Source organism: Leptosomus discolor, chromosome 9 (genome assembly GCF_034619465.1).
Source record: "Leptosomus discolor isolate bLepDis1 chromosome 9, bLepDis1.hap2, whole genome shotgun sequence".
Classification (NCBI taxonomy): domain Eukaryota; kingdom Metazoa; phylum Chordata; class Aves; order Leptosomiformes; family Leptosomidae; genus Leptosomus; species Leptosomus discolor.
In genome coordinates this window covers 24,755,821-24,777,148 of record NC_141399.1, presented here as the reverse complement: position 1 = coordinate 24,777,148, position 21,328 = coordinate 24,755,821, and the positions used below count along the sequence as shown (strand labels likewise).

General features: G+C 40.8%; 1 protein-coding gene across 1 annotated transcript; it reads right to left on the bottom strand.

Annotated features, from left to right (window-relative positions):
- Positions 1-353: 353 nt before the first annotated feature.
- Positions 354-21,026, bottom strand: NINJ1 (ninjurin 1). Its single transcript, XM_009946031.2, has 4 exons — positions 20,955-21,026; positions 11,336-11,570; positions 6,354-6,515; positions 354-3,308 (listed from the first exon to the last, which is right to left on the bottom strand). The coding sequence occupies exons 1-3, from the start codon at positions 21,024-21,026 to the stop codon at positions 6,361-6,363; spliced, it is 462 nt and encodes a 153-aa protein (XP_009944333.2). The 3' UTR covers positions 354-3,308; positions 6,354-6,360.
- Between the last annotated feature and the right edge of the window lie 302 nt (positions 21,027-21,328).

Below are 21,328 nucleotides of genomic sequence, written 5' to 3'. Positions count from 1 at the left end.
GACCTGGCATGAACCGTTTCCCAAGATAGCCTGTAAAAATTCATCTCGCTTCATTATTGATGACCTCTTTTTAAGTGAAATGTTTGCCTACAACCAAGAACTCTGGAGAAGCACAGCAAACCAAAGAACCATTTAAACTAATGCATTTGTTTGCTGCCCCTAGGAGATATTCGCTGGGATTTTAAATAAGCACCTGACTTAAAAGAATACTAATCATGTGATTAAATTATTTATATTTGAAAACAACTTGCAGATGCTTTTGTGTGCTAAAAAATACATGATCTCTGAAGGCTTCAGAGATTTAAAAACCAGATTGCATGTTTGAGGACAATGAAAGGACGCAATAAAAGACATGGTAATAAACCAGCATCCTTTTTATTTAAAAAAAGACATCCAGTCACAAGTTGAATACTGCTGATGCCCTGTACAGCCCTGTAGTCAGACAGATGGCTTTCAGATGAGGTTTTCATGTGTCTAGAACCGAAAGAGGAGACCAGGCCCTCTGAAATTGCCAGTATCTCTGTGATGCTTCAGTCACACTTTCAGGAGCTCAGGAAGCAGAAGGATTCATGGGGGGTTTTTGTTGCTGTTCTGAGCCTGGCTCTGGCAGACTTCAAGTGAACAGACACGTACCCTCTTAACACAGATCTCCACATCCAGCTCTCAGCATCCAACAACGTGTTCAACCCGGAAGTACTTTTTTTCCCCCTCCCGCACGTCCCCAAACCTGTGTCTTGCAAGGTCCATTGGAACCTGTAGTTGACGAGTCATCGCCTGGTGTTCCCTGCCCTACTGCTCTGGATCCAGTTAGTCCCACAAGCTACTGGGGGATAGGATATACAAGCCTTGGGAGTTTCTGTTGGACAACAGCTTAGCAGTAAAGATGTTATAAGAACAGCTGTTACATTTTTCAGGAGAAACCTACTGTAACAGCTTGTTTGCTTGAGTGACCGGAAAAATTACAGTCCAACAAAGAGGGGAATAAAAAGGGAACAGACCTGGTATGTCTGTACTGTAACCCCCTCTGACTGCTTCCAAGTGTTTCAGTGCAAGACAAATGTGATCCTGCTCATAAGAGAGGACTGTGGCAGTAAGCAGCACAGGAATGGAAAGCTACATTCAAAACTGGGCCAACTCACCACCAAGTATAAAGACAGGAAACGTCAGTAGAGCCTGGGTGTCTGTTTGCATCTGCCTTTAGGGTACTAAGGCCAAGTCAAAAAGTAAGAGGATTAGCTAAGTGCCAGAAACACATTTCTTCCTAGTTTTGCTTAAAAAACTAGAAAGATGCAAACCTGGCAGTGAGAAATAGCTAATGTTCAAACCAAAGTTAAACTGTCTTCTGGACAGGTTATGTATTTAGGACAACACAAAGCAACTACTTCAGACATCTAGCTTAGGTACAAAGTGTCTTGTATAGAAGAGAGGTCACTGCTTCCCGAGAGCCTCTCCAGGCTGAATCAGAGGCACAGATAGGCAAATACTCCAGTGAGCAGAAAAGTGAAAGGTAACAAAGGTGGTACATTCAAGACTCTTATCAAAATTACTGCCCAATCTAGCCACAGCTAAATTTCATGTTTGGAAGGGCTCTGCCTACAGTCACCTATTTTCTCTAAAATAAAGGTTTTTAAGGTTTTCAGCACTGCTATTTGGCCAGGTAATTCACTACGCTACAGCATTGGAACTGCGATAGCCCAAGTATGTATGAAGAGTCTTTCAACAGTTCGCTGGTTTATAAAAAATAAATAAGGAAAATTGTCCTGAGCGCCTCATTCAGAACTTGTTCTGAGCTACATTTAAATTAGTAAAACGCACAATTAAAACCATTGCTTGTTAGATACTGGTTATATACACGTTACGCTGGATGTGAAGCAACAAAAGACAAAATTAAAAAATTAAAAAGAATGTCTATTCCATTACTAATCACAAAGTGTCTGATTTGTTTTCTGCTAGTAATTCTTACAGAGCATGTAAATGAAGATATGGTACATCAATGAGACACAACTAAAGAGAAATGTGATCAATAAAAATTGTAAAGGAGATGAGGCATACAGAAGTCAAACTTCTATTAATATGGGCAAGGGAGCATTTAATAATTAACAATACGGAAATGCATTAGTACAAATCTGCATCTACAAGTAAGCATGATCTAGAAAACTAGGATTTTTCTGATCGCAGATATGATACTTTGGAAGTAAAAATGACTGAAATGCTTTTGTTGTAGAAAAAACCTACACCATTACTAGCAATAGTGTATTTAGAAAAAGTGTCAGTCCCTGAGCCAGCAGGTTAAGAACCCAGAAGAGATTTATCTCTCTATATATGTACATAAAAATAAAATTTAAAAAACTAGTTATGCTTTTAGCCATAAACTCCTAAGAGTAACACAACTGCAGCACTCAATCTTGGGAAGACAAGAAGGAAAAGTAAGTTACAGCGGGATAAACTTCTTTCAATTTGCTCCTTGAGCTGCTGACAGGCGCTCAATACCAGCTTAGCAGGTAAAGTTCACCCTGTATCCTCTAGTTTTCCAGTTGGGCTGAGAAAAGGTAGCGCTTCTAACACGGTTTCCAGAAATACATAATGCACAGAAGTTAATGTATAGCAGTCAACAGTAAGAAAGTATTAGCAATGAAGTTATTTGTGTGTCTGTGCACAAAGGAGAGGAAATTTTAAGTGTTGTCCAGAGACAAAGAAACAGGACAAACGAGTACCTGTGAGCAAAACTGGACAAAATGTAGCCTGCTGTTTCTGTCCGTCTCATCTTTGCTTTAGCTAGAATGGAAAAACAGAAACCAAGGCACAGCTATCGTTGCACGCTGCAAAGGAAGATCACTGCTGTGCTATGGAGTACGTGGGTTTGGTGCCAAGCGAGTGAAATAAAGGACAATGTGACCACACTGGAACCGAGGGCATGCTGTTTCTTACCACGGTGGAAATGACAAATTGCCACAAAACCAAAAGGCATGGAACACGGAAAGTCCTGTGAAGTGCCACCAGTTGATATCACCTTGTTTGATGAGATTATACCACTTCTCTGAAAAACAATTAGTTTCTACACAAATTGAAATGCCAATATTCCAGAAAAACAATGTCCTTGGGTCAAAATCAACCTTTGTTTAGATGCCAAGCAGTTTAAATATTAACACATAGGAAAATTTCAGGTACACAAATGTGTTGGTTGTTGGAAACTTGAGAAAGCTGCTCAGTATGTCCAGCTTCTTCATTTATTTTTTACCCCACTGTGTCCAAGTGGGATAAGTAACTGGCTCAAGCGCAAATGGCATTTAGAATTAATGCTTCAGTCTCTGAAATACAAAACAAAGATATAGAGATGTCAGTGACGCAGGAAAGAGTGACTCCCAAATTTGCCTTGAAGGGGAAATTAAGTTTTCTTTGGAAAAGTGTGTGTAACAGTAAAGGTGGAGCCAGAAAATGGTGGCCACTTACTTCTTTCAGGGATTTGAGGAGATGTTGTAGCAGACTGAAAAAGACTTATTTTTCAAATTACATTCAGATGACCCGGTGTTTTAAGCAAGGGCAGTATGTACAAATGAGCAAACAACAGATGTAATGTTCCAAAGCAATGAAGAAATTCCACATGTAACAAGTCTGAAGCAAAAAGACAGAGGTCCCAGACACCACATTTGGCTGTTTTATTAGGAACTGCATGTGTGAGAAGCACAAAGGCAGGATCACATAGCTGCTGCGTTTGTACAGTTGTAAACTTGCTTTAAACATCCTTTGGTCTTGCCTCTACCTGAGGTTACATAAACCAGCTACTGTTTCTCCTTTATTGAGGCACTGCAAGCTTATTAAACCGATTTCAGCAGTAGATACCAATCATGTTTATGTATGTGAGCAAACACTCTGGCCGTGCATAGCTCTATACAATATATGATATACAGCTGTATGAGCTAGCACCATCCGTTAGGCAGAACTGTGTTTCATGCTCTCATGACAAGCTCAAAGAAGTTACATGTGAACTGGTTCCTCATTGAAGACCTAGCTTTCTGACTAGGGATTCCACAACCCTACTCATAATTAAGCCACAAAACCCTTTGGGTTGACAGTTCATGAAGAGCAGAAGGAATAGCAGAGGAGAAAATCCAACACAAATGCTGTGAAGAGCCCCTTCTTGCCAGATGGTGCCAACTAAGCAGTAAGACACTGCACAAAACCACTGATAAGACATAGCCACATATGTGTGTGAAGGAAGGAGAAAGAAGACAGAGTCCATGAACAGGTGTGAGAGATTTGCAAGGGGATGCACTTTACGTGTTTAAAGACCTAATGCACGGTAACGTTCAGAAGACAGCCTGGCATGTTAGTGCTATCCAGAGCAGAATTGGATTGTAACACACAAAACAGATGTCCTGCCAAGTCTGTTACAGCTGCAGGGTTCTTCAAAGCACTTCAGCATTGAGTTCTGCTGTGGAGAACCTCAGCAGTTGTGTTTGGGAAACACTGCAGAAACAGCATCTCCTAAAAGCCAGCAAGAGATTGAAAAGGGGGCAGAATTAGCACTGGGGGGAATAAGGCACATCACTAAAGAACGTGGTACTAGTAGAGAAACAGCAGATGAAATGTGGGTGAGCTCACCCATCCAGTATCCTGGTAAGGCAAGGTGTGTCATACCTACCTCCTGGATATTAGCTGGCTTCTCAATATACCATCATATTAAGGCAGTAACTGGCTTGGGATTGGATTGTCAACTCATCTTCCTCCCTACTCAGCATACATTGGTGTGATAAGCAAAACCTGCTTCTCCTCTCTTCCCTCTTAAGGTTTTCTTTCACTGTATCAAAAAGAGGCAGCTGGGATTCTGGTATCCCACCTTGTCTATTATTTGCATTTCTTGATGCCTATTTCAGATTCTTGTCTCTGCCTCTGTTCCTGGCTACTGTGCATGTTTTTACCTGTGAAGAGAGCTAAGACTCCAATAATCCTTCATTCAGTTCTCTTGGCTTTGCCAATGCAATTTTGTGGTTAGTGTTTCAGTATTGTTTTAATACGTACCACTGAGATGCACATTCTACCTATTATTCTGATAATATCTCAGATTATCTATGTGCTCTTTGCTGCTAAAATTAAATATTTATTAGTTTATTTGTAGAGGCTATGGCCACAGAATACAATAAAACCATCTTGTTTCACTGCCAGAATTTAACAGGTTTTGGTTAAAGGAGATGATTCTGCCCACACCCTGAAATAAATCACTTTCATTCTTCACCTCCCTAGTAATTTGTTGCACTGATTTCACCCCATGCTGTTTAGAGTCCTGATAAAAGTTTGGTCTGGTTTCCGTTCTTGTTACAGATTTCTATTGTGGCATTCATCCTCAGACTAGGGGTTTAAAGGCCTCGTCTCTTTTTTTTTTTCATGGAGAAAGGGTTTCATCTACAAGTTAACTCAAACCGGTCATGTTACATGTATGGGCTGTCTGTGTAGCAGCCAGTGTACCATCACATGCCAGGAATGCCAAGTAATTCCTTCTTCAGCAGGTCTTCCAAATGTGATTTGAGATTTGGAAGATAAAGAGCCAGAGGAATGTTGGCACATCCTGTGGCACACACAGACTTAGCAGTGCTATTTTAAAGACAGATGTTGGACTACAGTGCTTCTTGGGCTGCAAGCCTACAATTTACGTTTATCGCCTCCCAAATTGTTCATCATAGCTATGACACTAGGATGATACCCATTTTGATCCCACAATTCCTATATTTATCCTTCTATATAAGTAAACGACAAACTTTAAAATGCAGGTAGAGCAAACAATATTGTTCTAAATGACCGCAGGTAACAAATAAAGTGATAGTGCACATCTTTCCAGGCTGAGACTCCCACAAAGCAAAAGCCCTGCAGCTTGCGGGCACTATCTGCATAGGAACGGAAAGGCTCCAGTGATGTGTAATATTGTATGTTGGACTTAACAGCCCTAGTTACTTGGATAAAGATTAAGCCTGGATGCAGTATATTGCAAAACTTTCTTAAAAAGAGGAAGCATTTGGAGGAAGCAAAACAATATTATTTCCCTTCTCGGCTTAGTCAGAAATGAGGGAAAGGAGTGGCTAAGCCAGAAGGACAATCTTTACACTTCCTATGCATGACACACGCAAGGGGCCCCTAACAAAGTAAGATGCTGCCATGAACTTTTGAACTCCGCATTTACAAATACACCATAATAACTTCACAGTTCCTAGTAGCTTCTGCTTTTGCAGTAGTCTGAAGCAAACTCATTCACCTGCAATAGCAGATAAGGTCGTGGTTATTTTTAAAGCTATGACCTAGTGTGCACTGCATTCGTGTATGCTATGCCCTGCTACCTTATGACGCAGAGAGACCACACTCACCTTGTACTTACTGTCTTGATGCTGACTCAGCAACTGGCTTCTGCACTCCAAAGGCAGTGATAAAAATATTCACAACTACTATAATGAATACTAGTCCAGTTGCAAGGTTGTTGAGGAAATCCAGCTTTCCATGTTTTGCAGGATTGTTAAGGTCATATTTTACTTCAAAGAGAAAGGGGAAAAAAAGTTTTAATTCTACATATATTTCAAAATCCAGAATAAAAGTCTTCACTACTCATGCAATTCAAGCATTTATCTTACACTGGACTATTTGCATCAGTCATACTTAAAAGGGAAGTAAGATTCTGCAGTGTCAGTAAAAGTGCTACAGAGATCTTTAACCACAGGGAGCCTATTAGCTTCCAGTAATTAGCATCTAATCTCTGTGGATGCACATGGGAAGTAATGGATACACAAACCTTACTAGAAATCTTCTGAGCTCTTGATCTTTTGAAACCCAGTTTTGTTGCAGACTTAAAGCATTTAAAAATACTTCAGTCTTGAATATGTGAAGCCTGAAGCCCTGATAGGATGGAATGAATTAATTAAATTCCTACAGTTAAAATGCTAGAGGTTCTTCGCAGACAGCCCAGTCTCTTTACCAGTGCTGGATTTGTTTTGTACTGGTGCCCTTCTGCAGCTGTACTCCCTGCTTTTGCACTGATTCTGTTTCCAGAAAGCAAGGGCATTATATCTGTTAAACAGAGGAAGATTTCAAAGCAGCGTAGCTGCTGTCCTTATTACAGAGAGCATCAGCTGTGTAAACATTTTCTTTTGTTTCTTGCAGTTGTTCTTTGGTTGAACTGCTAATGGGAGTGAGGGAGGAACACAGAAAGGAGATAGTATTAATTTAGTTCAAGCTTTGACTCCAGGCCTTGTGAAAATATAGAAATAAGTTACATTGGACTGATAGCAGACTTGATGATAGAGTAAAGCATATGTAAGAAGTCTGGGGGCGCTTGCCTGGCGTTATGCGGAAAACCAAGATTTTCCTCTGTCTCTCTTCTCCTGCAGTAAGGGCTCTGCAACTCAGATCCTCTGCTAAGTTTCTTTGATGCTGGTGGAATGCGAGCCCACGAATTCCAGAGCGCATTTTGAGAATGGTTTTTGTCTATTAAGACTCCTAGTTCTTAAACGTGTAGATCACTGGAGCTTGTGTGTGCATGTAAAGGACATGTGAGAGAAAGTTTATATCTGACAAGTTTTTACGGCAACATAAATAAAACTTTGAGCTCCTTCTGACAGGTGCATGCATAGATATGTAGCTTACGACTCTACTGCATGCGATAAACTTTGTTAGATGCTTTTAACACATGACCCTGTCAACACTGCAGAACTTAACCACAGAACCAAGACTCACTGGCTTATTGAAGCAGTTAAGTAGAAGTGGTGGCAAATACACTTGTGATGCTGAAGTATTAAAAGCCAGGTTTACCTGGTGTCCCTAATTAGGAAGTCCAATGCTGTTTTGGTTTCAAGGAATTCTGGGTGCCTGTTCAAGTCTTGTTTGCTAAAGCAGTATAGTCAAATGTCACAGGCCAGTCAAAGCACTGAAGAACAATGTGAGGGAACCATCTGAAAAGCTACTGCACACCTGTGTAGGCATGAAATAATTTAAGCTCAGTAGTACTTAACCCTGAAAATGAGTTTATACACGTCTGTAAAGCATCTGGAGCTACATGCATCCCAACAGTACCTGGAAGGACTCTAGTACTCTCATGTGAATGAAGTGGAACAATTAATCCTGAAGTATGGAAGAAACGCATTTCAGAAGGCTGATTTAAAAAAAAAAAGGTAATAATCGCCTAACGTGCTTTGTGAGTTAAAATAAATCATGCTCAAAGGAGAACTGACGCTTTCAGAGCTGTCCCTTTGTCCAAATAAGGGTCAGAGAAGACAAGTACTGCTTGTCAGTTTAGCTGGTGCTCTAAATTTTGAAGCAGAACTGCAGTAATCCTATCTTTGTGATTATAGTACTTAAGATGAGGGTGTTTGTGAAAATGTTCTTAAGAACAGTTATTCTTTAAGTATTTTACTATAGTAGGATTAGATTACTATGATTTCATGCCACTTAAACTATTCCAAGATATTCTTCATTTTTCTTTCCAAAAAGTTAAGATTATCAAATCACTTTCAAGCACAAGTTTGCTGAACATTTTTCAAAAAGTTTTTGTGACAGGCTCTTTTGAAGGAGGAAAAGCTTTTAATCCCTAGTAGAGAACTGTGAGAACTGGTAGTTCCTGGGATAAAACTCTGTCTCAAGGAAAGAAACTGGATGGTTGCACAGACTTTTGTTAGGACTTGTGAGAGCTTGTACGAGGCAGAATTTTTTGGCTGGACAGAAAGGCAAATTGTTCCTGCAGGCCAAAACTACCAAATACACGTTGTGAAAAGCAAGTTCTTGCTACGATGCCTGTATCTTTGTACCTCCATACCTATTTGCTATCTTCAGTACTTTTAACCTCAGCACGACAGCATGGTTCCTACAGCTTACCACTATGCCGAGGGCTTTGTCATCCTCAGTATGCCAAACCTACAAGCACTGCTGGCTCCAGAGTGCAGGCTGAACTCCTGATGAATCTCACTACCTGCTAAGTGGCCTGTGAACTCTACCTCAGCCCAACTTCAGAGCTGCGGCTGCTCAGCACTCACTTTACTCTCAATGTGACAATGATTAAAATCACAGAGATGGAAGCCACTTTGGCAACATCTGGCAGAAGCAAGCACTAAACAGCAATGTCTCAGCATACACTGAGAAAATACTGCCCAACAAAAAACAGAGAACTTATTTACAGCTTCAAAGCCTGCTTAACTGAAACAATCACCAAGGAGATGCCTTCAACCAAGAAACATAGAAGTGTTTAGCTGATTTTTCCAAGACTCTCTTCCCACAACCCCCAGTACCATCAGGTTGCTTTTTCCAGCCTCTCCTCTGAGCCAGGACCTGGATTTGGCTCTTGCACCAACTCTACCAAATGCAGAGACAGAAGTCTCTTTCATAAGAAAGAAAAAAGCTGCTTTAGCTGCATATCAGTATTACAAGCCTTATGTATCCTGGTTTCCTACAAACTTCCTCCTTGAACAGAAAGTTGTTTTTTCAGTTGTGCTAAAAACCGGAACATTGAAAGACTAACAGAGATGCCAAAGGTGGCACCTACAACTTAGTAAACGTGTGAACTCTAGCTATCACCTTCAAGGCTTTTCATTTACGGTAGATTTAAGATCTGTCATATAGTACCCATTAAATTAAAGGGAAAGATTTAAAAAGTTATGAGAATAAATGATCATGTATCACTAGCAAAAGAAGGGATCCATAGTTGTTTCCTACCAATGAAGGTGTCATTTATTACAGTGAATAATGGGGTTCAACTGATGCTGAAACATAAACATTTCCTCTGATTTCCACAGGTATCCTTGGTCGACTCTCCAAAGTTATGGTCTAGGGTTTTGGGTGCTGCTTATGAATGTCACAGGTTTTCAGCAAATTTGCAAAATGCCACTGGATTCTTCTTGCATTTTGCCTCTCAAAAGCATGGAGGAAAATATCACAGTAGATTAAGATAGCAAAGAGAAATATTGAAGACTTGTTTAAGGTCAAAACAGAAAACTCAAATTTCTAGAAGAGTGCTGTCTCTCCATTCTCTGTGGAGTTTTAGTTGGGCTTTTCTGGGTAACTCATGCTTAGTTGGTGATGACATTGTTTTAGAAATGAGCCTGATTCTATAGCTGCTTAGATTAATATTCTGCCTTACAGAATAAGGCAGAGAGTGTAAGATATATGTGTGCTACTAATAGCAATACTACCTTAAAATACCTAATTTTTAGTGATCAGTACTGCTTCTTGTGCCTCACAGCACTGTACCTATTAATGCTGAATAGTGGAACCTCTGTTTTTGAGAATAGCAAAGCCACTGCATCGAACTTCTAGGAATGTGAAGTTCCGTAATTCAGCAAATAAGACAGAAAGGGGAGTGTGGGGAGGCAGGGAGCAAGGAACTCATTCTACAGCTGTTTCATTATATGCCTCCAAAGCATGCACTCCCACAACTCCTATTTGAACTTACTCTCTTGAAATTATTTCCAACATATGTTAAAGATACTGCATCACATTTCTTTGGTAGAAAGGAGAAAAGGTCTCCTTAACAATAAGCAGAATTCAAGACAATCTATTTCTAGTCCCAGGATGCTACTCGGACTGTGTTTTCATATTCTATGTAATTTCAAATTTTTTGACTGAAGTCATAGCATGTGGATAATAGATGAAGTATGTTTTTATGGTGAAATCTTGCTCCAAGTAGCCTACTTTTTCTTTTGAACTTTAATTTCAGTTTAACATAGGTTTCAAAATTAACAATAATAAGTATATTTTTACCATTTCTGACCTAGAGATGCTTTGAATAATTTCCTAAATTTAAAACTAAGGGGGTTTATTTTCATTAATGTCAAGCCTTTGATTTGATTGCAGAAACACAAAACAAACTGAAGACAATATGACACACAACATGAACATTGCAACTTTCACTTCTGTTTCGGAGCTCTACATTCACCGTATAGTCTCATAATATTGCTTACGATATGACTGATATAGAACAAACACATTTCAGTCATAAGATTAAGTAACAGGTCTTGCCAGAAACAGTATTATGAAACTGGGCAGGTTGCATGATCCTGGCTGTTTTGCAGTATTTCATCATTTTCCTTCCTCTCAGGCCTTCTGAAAAGAAAAATATTCATTCTCTGGGCAAATGAGTATGAAGTTGTTGATCAAAATTGACGACTCCACAGAAATCTGCCCTTACTCCTTTTGTTGCAGTATTTCTATGGCCTTAAAAGAAAACTTTAATCAATTCTGAAGTAAAGACTGTCAACTATAACGGCTTTTTAAAAGTAAATGAGGAGTCTATATACCATCTTATATACCATCTTTTGATTGCATCCTATAAGAAAAATATACGTCAATGGTTCTTGTTGTTGCTACATACCAAGGAATATCAGGAGCACTCCCACCATAACTTGCAGTGTGAGCGACAGGCTGATAAGAACGATAAGTGGGATGTAGAAGGAAAAAGAAGGTCCTTGCTCCATCACGGCTTTCAGCTGGGATGCATTGGCCATCAGGAGGGCAATGTCCAACATGCTCTCTGCAGCGCTCTTCTTATTTGCGTAGTGGTTAATATTCATAGGTCCATTTCTTTGAAACCACTGTGGTGTTCTGCGCTAAAATTGGAAGAGAGGAAGAAGATTATTCACATCTGTTTTAATTGGTGTAGTGAGCAAGAGATCACTTGACCCATCAACTGATTTCTAATCACACTGACAGAGTCATAGCAGTACTATCAGTGCATCTTTTGCAGCGTTACCACTGTCCTCCATCCAACAAGAGAGCAGTAAGTGGTGTTTGTACTGCACTTCGGCAGATACATTTTTTCCAGCTCATAGGATCAGTCTAAACAATCAGTATGTTTCTACCCTGGGAAAAGGAAAGACTGACAAAGCTGAAAAGTTTGCACTAAGAAAAGTTGGCAGGGAAAATCCACTATAAAACAATCAAGTACAAAACAGATTGTTGTAACTAATTTACTCCTAAAGGCATACTTAAAAATACAATTATTTATTAAATCTACCCTCTGTCATCACACATCGACATAGTTCCTTAATTACTCATGAGTCTCATCTTGAGGATTTATGTGGAAGTTGTATGAGCTGTGCTTGACCTCTTTCCTTGCTGCTTCTTACACCACCATGCCACTGTCCAGGTCCATCCACACACAGTGATCTGTTTTTCTGCTTAAATATCATATGATCTGTGGTTGCCAAGCACTGCCCAATTACATGGGAATCTTTTTTCCATTTTCACATCAGCAGTTGAGTTTTTTTTAAATTCCACTGAAAACAAACAGGAGAATAAAAACCAACTACAGGGCAAAACAGAGCTAGTTAACCCAGTGGGATGAATGAGTGTTTCCTGATGATGATCCATGTGACCCAACTTGGAATTTGGCAGCTCACCTCCCAGAGGTGCCTACTTCTCTACAGATTAGATGCAGCTTAAGGTAACTAGGTTAGACTTAGATACCTCACTCTACGAACAGGTTAGGGACTTCATTCTTGCTGCTCTTATTTCTAGGTTTTATTTTCAAAAATAATACACAAATATATTAAGAACAAGCTTAGTCTAGCTGACTTCTTGAAACCTGCTTTCTTAGAGACCTTTTTACTGCACAAATGTGTTCCCCCTTGCCAGAAAATACTGTGAGGAAAGTCTCTCTTTGAAGGTTAATTCAAATGCAGAAAATGCCCTCTAATTACTTTCTTCAACAGCACTAATAACTATCAAATTTCCAACTCCAAAGCCAGGTTTGCCACTGTCCAGACTTAGAAGTGTCCTTTTAAATAGAACAGATATTGATGCATATGGCAAACATGTCGCCAGTTTTTCCAGGGCATTCAAATACCAAACTTGACCTATTTTGACCAGACAGGTTGTAATCAACCACAGTCTAAATATTTTACTGAGAGAAAAATGTCATGGGGCAGCAGCAGACATTATTTCTGCAAAGAGAAGGAAGCCATGTAATCGTAGCTTCACGCAGATGGCTTCTTTACTGAGACCAAGCTCCCAGGAAGAAAATGGCTCGGAGACGGATACTGACCTCTGTCAGGAAGAACTCAATACTTAGTTGGTTTTGTCTATATCCCACAAGCTAAAAATGCAGTTTGGCTGGGGAACCTCTCCCACCTTTGTCACCTTTTCTCTTGCCAAGGAAAGCTTCCTCTACCCACCCCCCTGCTCCATTAAACCACGACAGCATTTGGATGCTTTAGAAAAAATACTGTAATTCTAGTCTACCATCCACCAGAAGCACTAAGCTAGGTGTGGATATTAATTTCCTTACGGAAAGCAGCATGGAATACATGCTGGCAGTACTCAGTAGAAAAATCCAGACTAACATTTTTCACTGTTTATTGTACAGTAAAAAGCCAAACACACACATTTAGCTCTTGCTTCCCTAATGCTAGCAGTCTAAGAAGGGATGGAGAACTAAGTGTGTAATAGCAGAATTCATTTTCTGGGAATGAATTTAAAACAAACTCTTCTCAGTAGACTGTACAAGTAATATGATCTATTTTGTCACAAGTTCGTAAGAGAGGAAGTTTTTTCCTATGTTTAGTAGCTAATTAACTCCTTCCTGGCAAAAATGCTGATTTGGAAATATCTATAGGGTCTATGACGCTGCAGTGTGTAACACAGGCAAAAACTACACGGGTAGCTGTGACTCAGTTCTAAATCCTGATGAAGGGGGACTGGAGTGAAAACAGGATGACCAGTTTCTTTGTTCTCACTCGACGTTGGAATGTGATCATGTTTAACATGGCTTTTTTTTTTTTTAACTATACAAGAGAATAAATAGTCTGGGCTACACCTTTCTTTCAGTTACATCAGTGACTACAGGGTGTAAGACAACTTCTAGATAAAAAACAGAATATGGTATTTCCTTTTTCCTGGGGAAATGTATTGCTGCACCTTTGAGGACCTTGCTGTTCGCTAATCATCTGTATGGTTAAGTCGCAGGTGGAAATAGCAGGCTAAGGCATTTGAACTGCAGTGGAAGCAAAGGCTTTGAGTTCACTTCTGAACTCCAATAAATGGAGAAGACTTTTCAAAATAGAGTGCTGCTAAGGCAAACCAAGGCCTGGAATGACAACTCAGCTATTTATTATGTTTAGATTCTAAAAAAATGGCATTTTACTCTGTTGAGAGGCTTTCAGTCACCACTCCTGAAAGCAGACCAGTTCAGAATGGGAACTAGGAATATGGAGAATTGTCGGTTCTGCTGTAAAATGCTTTTTCTCAGCTTGTGATCTTGGTCAAAAAGGACCTGTAATCATGGAAGCCCCAGAAACAATCATTTCCCATCTCCTGATTGAGAAATGAAGCCTCCTGACTCATGCTGGAAAACCATAAAACCAAAAAAAAAAAAAAAAAAAGGCAAATTAGCCTTGCCTTCTGGAAGCAAGTTGAAGGGAACTGCTGAAGTATTGAAATAAGTGCAGTCAGTACTACAGCAGCTATTTAAGACTAGACTACGTGTTACACAGCAATATATAGACAGGCAACGAAAGGAGAGCTGTTGCCCTAACCTCAGGATAATGACAGCCATGTACAACAGAAATTATACAGGAACTTTGTTACGCGGCTTTACAGTTTCAGGGAGATTCCAAGCATGCAGCAGCACGTGCAGCCCGCAGCACCAAATGCCACTTAGTGTGCTGTTATCCACAGGGCTGCAGAGAGGGAAAGCAAAACTTCTGGAGATTTTCTAGGATGCATGTAAGATGCAGGTGTTACTTGGCAAGGGAACAGTATGTATTCCACATGACCTGCTTCAGTCTCAACACAATCAAAACACCTCATTACACACTTTTAATATTCAAATTACTGATCCCTTCAGTTGGTGTCACCAAATGAGTCTGAGGAAAAACAGCACGTGTGTTCACATGTGTGTGCGTAAGAGCCAGGTGTAGCGGGAGCTGCTCTATCGTCCTTTCCCTGTCAGTAACAGGTCTCCTGTTGCCAACAAAGCATCAATCTCCGAGCAGAACAACCCACCGTGCTGGTCTGCGCACAGTTAGAAAAAGGAGAGAAGTGAAAAGCCTCTGCCTCTTGCTCCATCTGTCACTGAAAGAATCCCCTGTGGAAGAGCTTATTTTCACAGTCACACGACGCTGTCCCCACAGACAGGACGGCTCCATGTCTCTGCACAGCAGCAGGGTCTGCTTGCTCCCCCAGAGCACTCCAATTTGCAAGGATACAGCTAAGATGCTGCCTCAGAAGCTGGGACTTTTTTGCTTCTAAAAGACCAAACTTCACACTAGGATTGAATGGTACCGGATACAGTCTTATTGACAACTGTGTTGGCACAGACTTTGCCGCTGCTTGTTTCACTCATCATTTTAACAGCACACCCAGAAGAACTGAGTCCCTTTGAAATATAGAAAGAGTTTATTCATTACTTTTATTAAAAAATAAAAGTGGCACTGAAGCCCATGTCCTTAGATGCTGAGTTTCATGAATCACGTCTAAGACTCACCTGGTGATTCAACAGGAAGGAAACAGCACTGCAAATGGAAACACTTGAAAACAAATAACAAAGTGTCTTTGATAAATACAGTAACTCATTATAGTAAAGATTTCTGCTTCTATTACAGCATTAAATAGCTACTTGTGACAAAAAAGATGCACTTGTTTGTTCAACAGTATTCATCAAACAGCAGTGACTGCTGAAGTAGGCCAATTAAGGTGCTGGAAGTCTGACCAGAAAAAAGGAAAGCCCAAGAGTAAATTTTTTTTTTTTCTTGTCCAACTTGACCTCACTGAGATTCCTACAATGGTACCAGTTAGTCTGTCCAGAGCAGATGGGTGGGGATTTTGACATGCCGGTCACCTGTAATCAACAGACAAAAAGCCCACTAGGGAAAATAAACCTACTTTGTGTTTGTATTCAGAACTTTGTTATGTTAGTTTCTGTCACTCTGCCCTATGAATGCAGGAGGAAAGAAATTATTTGGATTTGGAGTGCAAGTTTTTAGGATTCATTCCTTCTCTTTTGGTATGTTCTTAGGTACTTTACTCAGCTTCTTAAATCTCTTCTACCATATATATGTTCCCCTAAAGAGATTGTTTTAAGAAAATCTAAAAAAAAGGCCAGAACAAAAGCCCCACAAAAGCTGTGAAAGACAAATATTGCCTGAACCAACACGACCTTGAAATTTCCAAGTTACATCAGCCATGAAGACTGAATTTACTGTTCTTGTAATGAAGTTAACAGATACTCACAGCAGCACAAGACTGGTTACTGTTTTCTTCTTAAATCCCACTAGAAAACCAGTATTTTGCAGTTGGCAAGGTGACCTTCCAGTTCCCCAAATGAACACTTAGAAGCAGAAACTGCACAGTATAAGCCAGAATTACAGCCTGAATCACTTTAATTTTGATTTGCGATTTGTAATTGCAGCTACTTAATATCAGCTGGGACTGCAGGACCCAGAGCTCAATATGTTTTGCTTGTCAGGCCCAGAGTGGACCACACCTGGGTTCCGAAAACACACAAATACTTATTTTAGTATTGGAAGAGTATTAGCACTAAACTTTTCCACGGTATTCTAACTTTAAATCATTATGTGGCAGAATGCCTTTATTACATACAGGAGACCCACCGTTTTGTAGGGAACAATTGGGAAAATAATGCTGATTATTATTTGTATATTTCCAAACAAGTTGTGGTTCTGATCAATAACACCTTCCTTACGCTGCCAGGAAGGTTCTTCACCTTCAAGTACATTCACTCTGAAATACAGTCTTTGTAATCTTTGGCTTGCTCTAAACTCTGCATACAGATTTCTTGCTACTTCAGACTAGTGATTACTGTAACTGTATGGCAGCTTTTAGACACTTTTAATAGCCAAGTAGCTTCGATTCAAAGTGAGATAGGACAAGCTTATTGATCAATATGACGTCTGGGTTTGTAATGTCATGGAGCAAGCTTCCTTACATTCTTCTGTTTAAAGACAGTCCCAATTTTAAGATAATGGAAACATGCTATGTAACAATGAGGCTGTGTAAATAAAAGGCTGAGTCAAACTGATCTTACAGTCACACTGTTCTTTACTGTGTTTTGCAACAGTCTTTCTAATCAAAACTGTTAAAAAGATGCTAAAAAGCCCTTTTGTTGAAAAATAAATTCTCTAAGTTTTTAAAGTATTTGCATTCAAGAAAAACACTGCATAGCAAACTTTTCCAGGAGCAGACATAAAAGGAATAATACAGGACTAAAAGAGAACACAACTTCAGAACTTTACTTTTATTTTTTCCTAAGACCAACCTTACAGTTACAGAACTGAACTGGTAACTTTATACAACTATTAATATATATTTATACAACTATTAATATATATATATATATAATATATAAAAATATATATTATAAATAAATATAAAATTATATTTAATTCCACATCCTCATAGACGTGGAATTTTTGTCCACATCTCTATCACCTATGTACTGAAAATGTAATGGGCTCTGAAAATCTGGAAACGGACTCTGAAGTCTGACTTCCCTCTGTCTCTGAGATCTTGCTGATCTAAAAAAATAGGGAAAATATTCTACAAAGAAAAGAAATATTCTTCCAACAAAAATATTCTAAGCTATACCAGTTACGTAATGGATGATTAGATCCTTTGTACACCTCCTCAGAAGGTATTACTTCTTTTCCCCCAATAAAACATTAGATCACTCGTTCAGCTCAGCACTAACTCAGAAAGAAAACCCCCTACATCTGGACTGAATCACCAGTTACTTTTCTGTAGGAATTCCATGTGGGCGGGGGTGGGAATCTGCCCGTTCCAGTACCAACCTAGCGGAACACTAACTAGCTTGTGAGGCTTCTGCAATCACATCTTGAGACAGCATGGGTGCAGGCAATTAAAAAGAAAAGGTGGTGGTAGTGGGAAACTCAGCCTGTGTTTGTATTTCATAGACAGCATCAAATTTCTAGCATCTCTAAAAGCCTATACTTAAGAAGAGCCACTTTCTATACAGACATTAAGAAAAAAAAAGTGGTAACCATGCTGATTCCTGAGAGCTAAAAAGGTAGTATGAAAAAGAGGGGAAAGTACAGTCATGTAAGCTCAGGGCAGAGCACGGTTATTCTAAAGCTATACTGGTTCCAGGACCAAGTTAGAATAATTTTACTCACTAAATGATTTAAAAATAATCAGCACACCTGATGACTAACTTTGTGAAATGAAGTAACAGCTTAAACTTGTTCGTACAGCTATTTAAATAGAAGCTTTCTCCTGTATGATTTTTTTTTTTTCTGTCTTGCATTACTACTGCTTATTTCAGTGATTTGGTCTTAAAATACTATTTCTCACAACTGGACTGTGGGCTGCCTATTTTGTGTTGTTAAAGCACTGTTCGTTTATTCTAGCTGCTTAAAAACAAACAAACAAAAAATTATCATCAATAGTTTCAATATTTAGAGTATATCAAATACTCTAAATTCAATTTGATGTAAGCAATGCTTTAGAACACACCATTTCATTCTCTATGCAGTAAAATAATTTCAAGTTCCCACAAATTTGAAGTTGTTACTTGCAGTATGATGCCCAAAACCTGCCATGTCTCATTCTCTTAGGAATTAACATACAATCTTGAATACATTTTTAGTAATAACATGACTATAATAGAAGCCAACTATTCCAGAGCTGTTCTTTTCTACTATCCAATTCCTGTTCACCTTTTACATAGTTCTTTAACTCTTTCAACCAGCATTCCCTGTTATCTTGGAAACATTAAACTAGAATTTACAGCACAGGAAATCTAGAAAGTTTCAATACAGACCATGAACAAGGAAAGCAAACAGAGGAAGATGAAAAAACAGTTCCTATCTGTATGTGTACGATCCTTTGCAGAAGTGGCCAGACACTTCTGCCAAGCGCAATTATTCACATTAGTCAGTCAGGTGTGCCAGGCCAACCCCGTACTAGAAGCAAGGAATTTCTTGCTTCTAAAAGCTTGACAGCAGCTAAAAAAATTTATCCAAATTAAAGATGGAGTTAAAACAAACCACATTAAACCACTGTGTGACCACTCACTCAGAATTACACTGGGCTTTTTTTAATTTGTGTGCTTTGGATGCTTAGAAGTTAAGAGAACTATACCTGCATTTCATGTCAGCTCTTCCGTAAGAGAAGGGAGCAGTCTATTGCTGAAGGTGAGCGAGAGAATCTGTTTTGAGGTGAGGGCAGATGCTTAGACGGGCAGTAAGCAAACCAGGGTGGTCCAAGTTGCGATGCCTGTGAGCATTCCTAAAAGCAGATACTCACACACTTTTGATTCCAATATGGAAGATTTAGGCATCTGAGGATTTGTGGTCTCTCCAGGTTTGGTTGGCTGCTGAATTGGGGTGTTCTTTTGCTTGCGTGAATTGTGAACTCCATCAGACTCCTTAAGGTTTAATCTCCTATTCACAGACCAGCTTTTAAGAAATCTGTCCCCACCCGTTTTACCTTTTTTTTTTTTTTTTTTTTTTGTGAGAAAAAGAAGTGTTTTTAAAGTTCTCTGAAGTGCTCCTGTATACATATAATACAATATAACAGTACATCTCACTGCTTATTTTTTATACGGCACTCACATAGAACTTGCAGTTTCTATGGGAAAGATGCAACAAAATGATGATTGCTTGCAACTGAAGATGAAGTAAACCAGGAAAGTTGCAGAAAAATTCTTGGGGCAGACCAAGTTAAAATAAAATAAATCCCCATGACTAGTACCCTTGATGCAATCACCACTCTGTGTTAATAAAAAAAAGAAAATTGCTGGGAATTCAGTGGCTTAAAGGAAACCTCCTCAGGCTACCAGGTTGACCTGCATATCCCAGCCTTGATTCTCTTTAGGTACTTTCCAGGATTTATTAAAACCACTTTTTTTTCTTTTCTTGGATATTCATGACTACAAGTGTTTGTCAGGAAGGAAGGGAGGAAGGACAGATCTGCTGCACAATCAGTCCAGTCTGTCTGTAACCAGAAAAATTTACCAGTGACGTAGATGGTGGTTTAGTACAACTGTTTGCATGTGGCAGTCTTAGGTTGGAATAACAGCTGCTTTTTAGAGTTTAGTCCTTTCCAAAACAACATAAAAGATGTTCTTTTACCACTCTGCCTTTTCAGATAAGTGGCATACTTGGAAAACATCTTTTATGTGTAAACAGAGCATAGAATGAAATGCTTTCCAGTGAAGATGTCTGGTCATGTCTTGACTACAAGGAGTAGTAAAAAGCTGGGTATTTATCTTCTTGTTTTTATTTGGATTACTGTATGGAAAAAAAAACCCAAACATACAGGCCCAACCCTTTAAGTAATTCTTCCTACTTTTGCACTCACTTGTCTCTTGTGTAGATACCCTGAGTAACTTTTCCATCCCCTCCCAAGTCATCTGGGTGGAAAAACCCTCCCAGGTTTGGAGTGGTGCCAGTGCGCTCCCAGCAGAGATTCCTGGCTGGGGAGTACACCTGATGGCCTTTCGGCTGACCTGTGTAGGAACTAAGGGGTCACCGTGACAAGGACTGAAAAGGATTTTCTTTTCAGTCCCCCGTTGGCACTTGCCTGTCTTTGAAGTGAGACAAAACGGGACGCTTGCAGCAGCATCCCTCCGAAAAACACGCTGAATTAACGGAAGATGTTCAAAACCCACAACAATCGAGAAGTACCGATTCTAGGGCTGCGGCAGCCGCCAGCACACCACCCCCCTCCCAGAGCTTCTTTCCGCACCGGCCCAGCGGGTGGGCTCCCCGTGGGCACCCGCCCCGCCGCCGCCCCGCAGCCGCCGGGGCGGAGAGGGGCCCTGGGCCGCCGCCGCCCCCAACCTGTCACGCCGCCGCTGGGAGACCTGCCAGCTCCGGGCCCACTGGCCGGCGGGCTCCTCCGCCACCTCACGCCTCGCTCTCGGCCGCCAAGTCCGGGCCCCGCCGCCGCGGCGGCCCAGCCCGCTCTCGCCCCCCGCCTCCCCGCAGCCGGCGGGACGCGCCCCCGGCCCCTACCCGCTCGACGGCCGCCGGCTCCGCGCCCTCCGCCAGCCCGTTCAGCTCGTGGGTCTCGCTGCCGGAGTCCATCGCGGCGCAGGGGAGGCCGGTGCGGCCTCGGCCCCAGCCCTAGCCCTAGCCCTAGCCCCGGCCCCGGCCGTGGCCCTGGCCCTGGCCGTCGCGGGGAGCCCTTCTGTCCCGGCTGGGCCCAGCTCGGCGGGGAGGGGCGGGCAGGGCCGCCGACCGCCGAGGTGAAGGTTCCCAGCGAGAACTGCCGGAGCTGGCACAGCGGCCCCACTGCCCCGGCCCTCTCCCCACACGCCGCCCCGGGGGCTGTCTTTCCAGCCCGCCCCGGGGAGGTGCCCGCCTGGCGGGGGCCGCCCGCCCTCCCC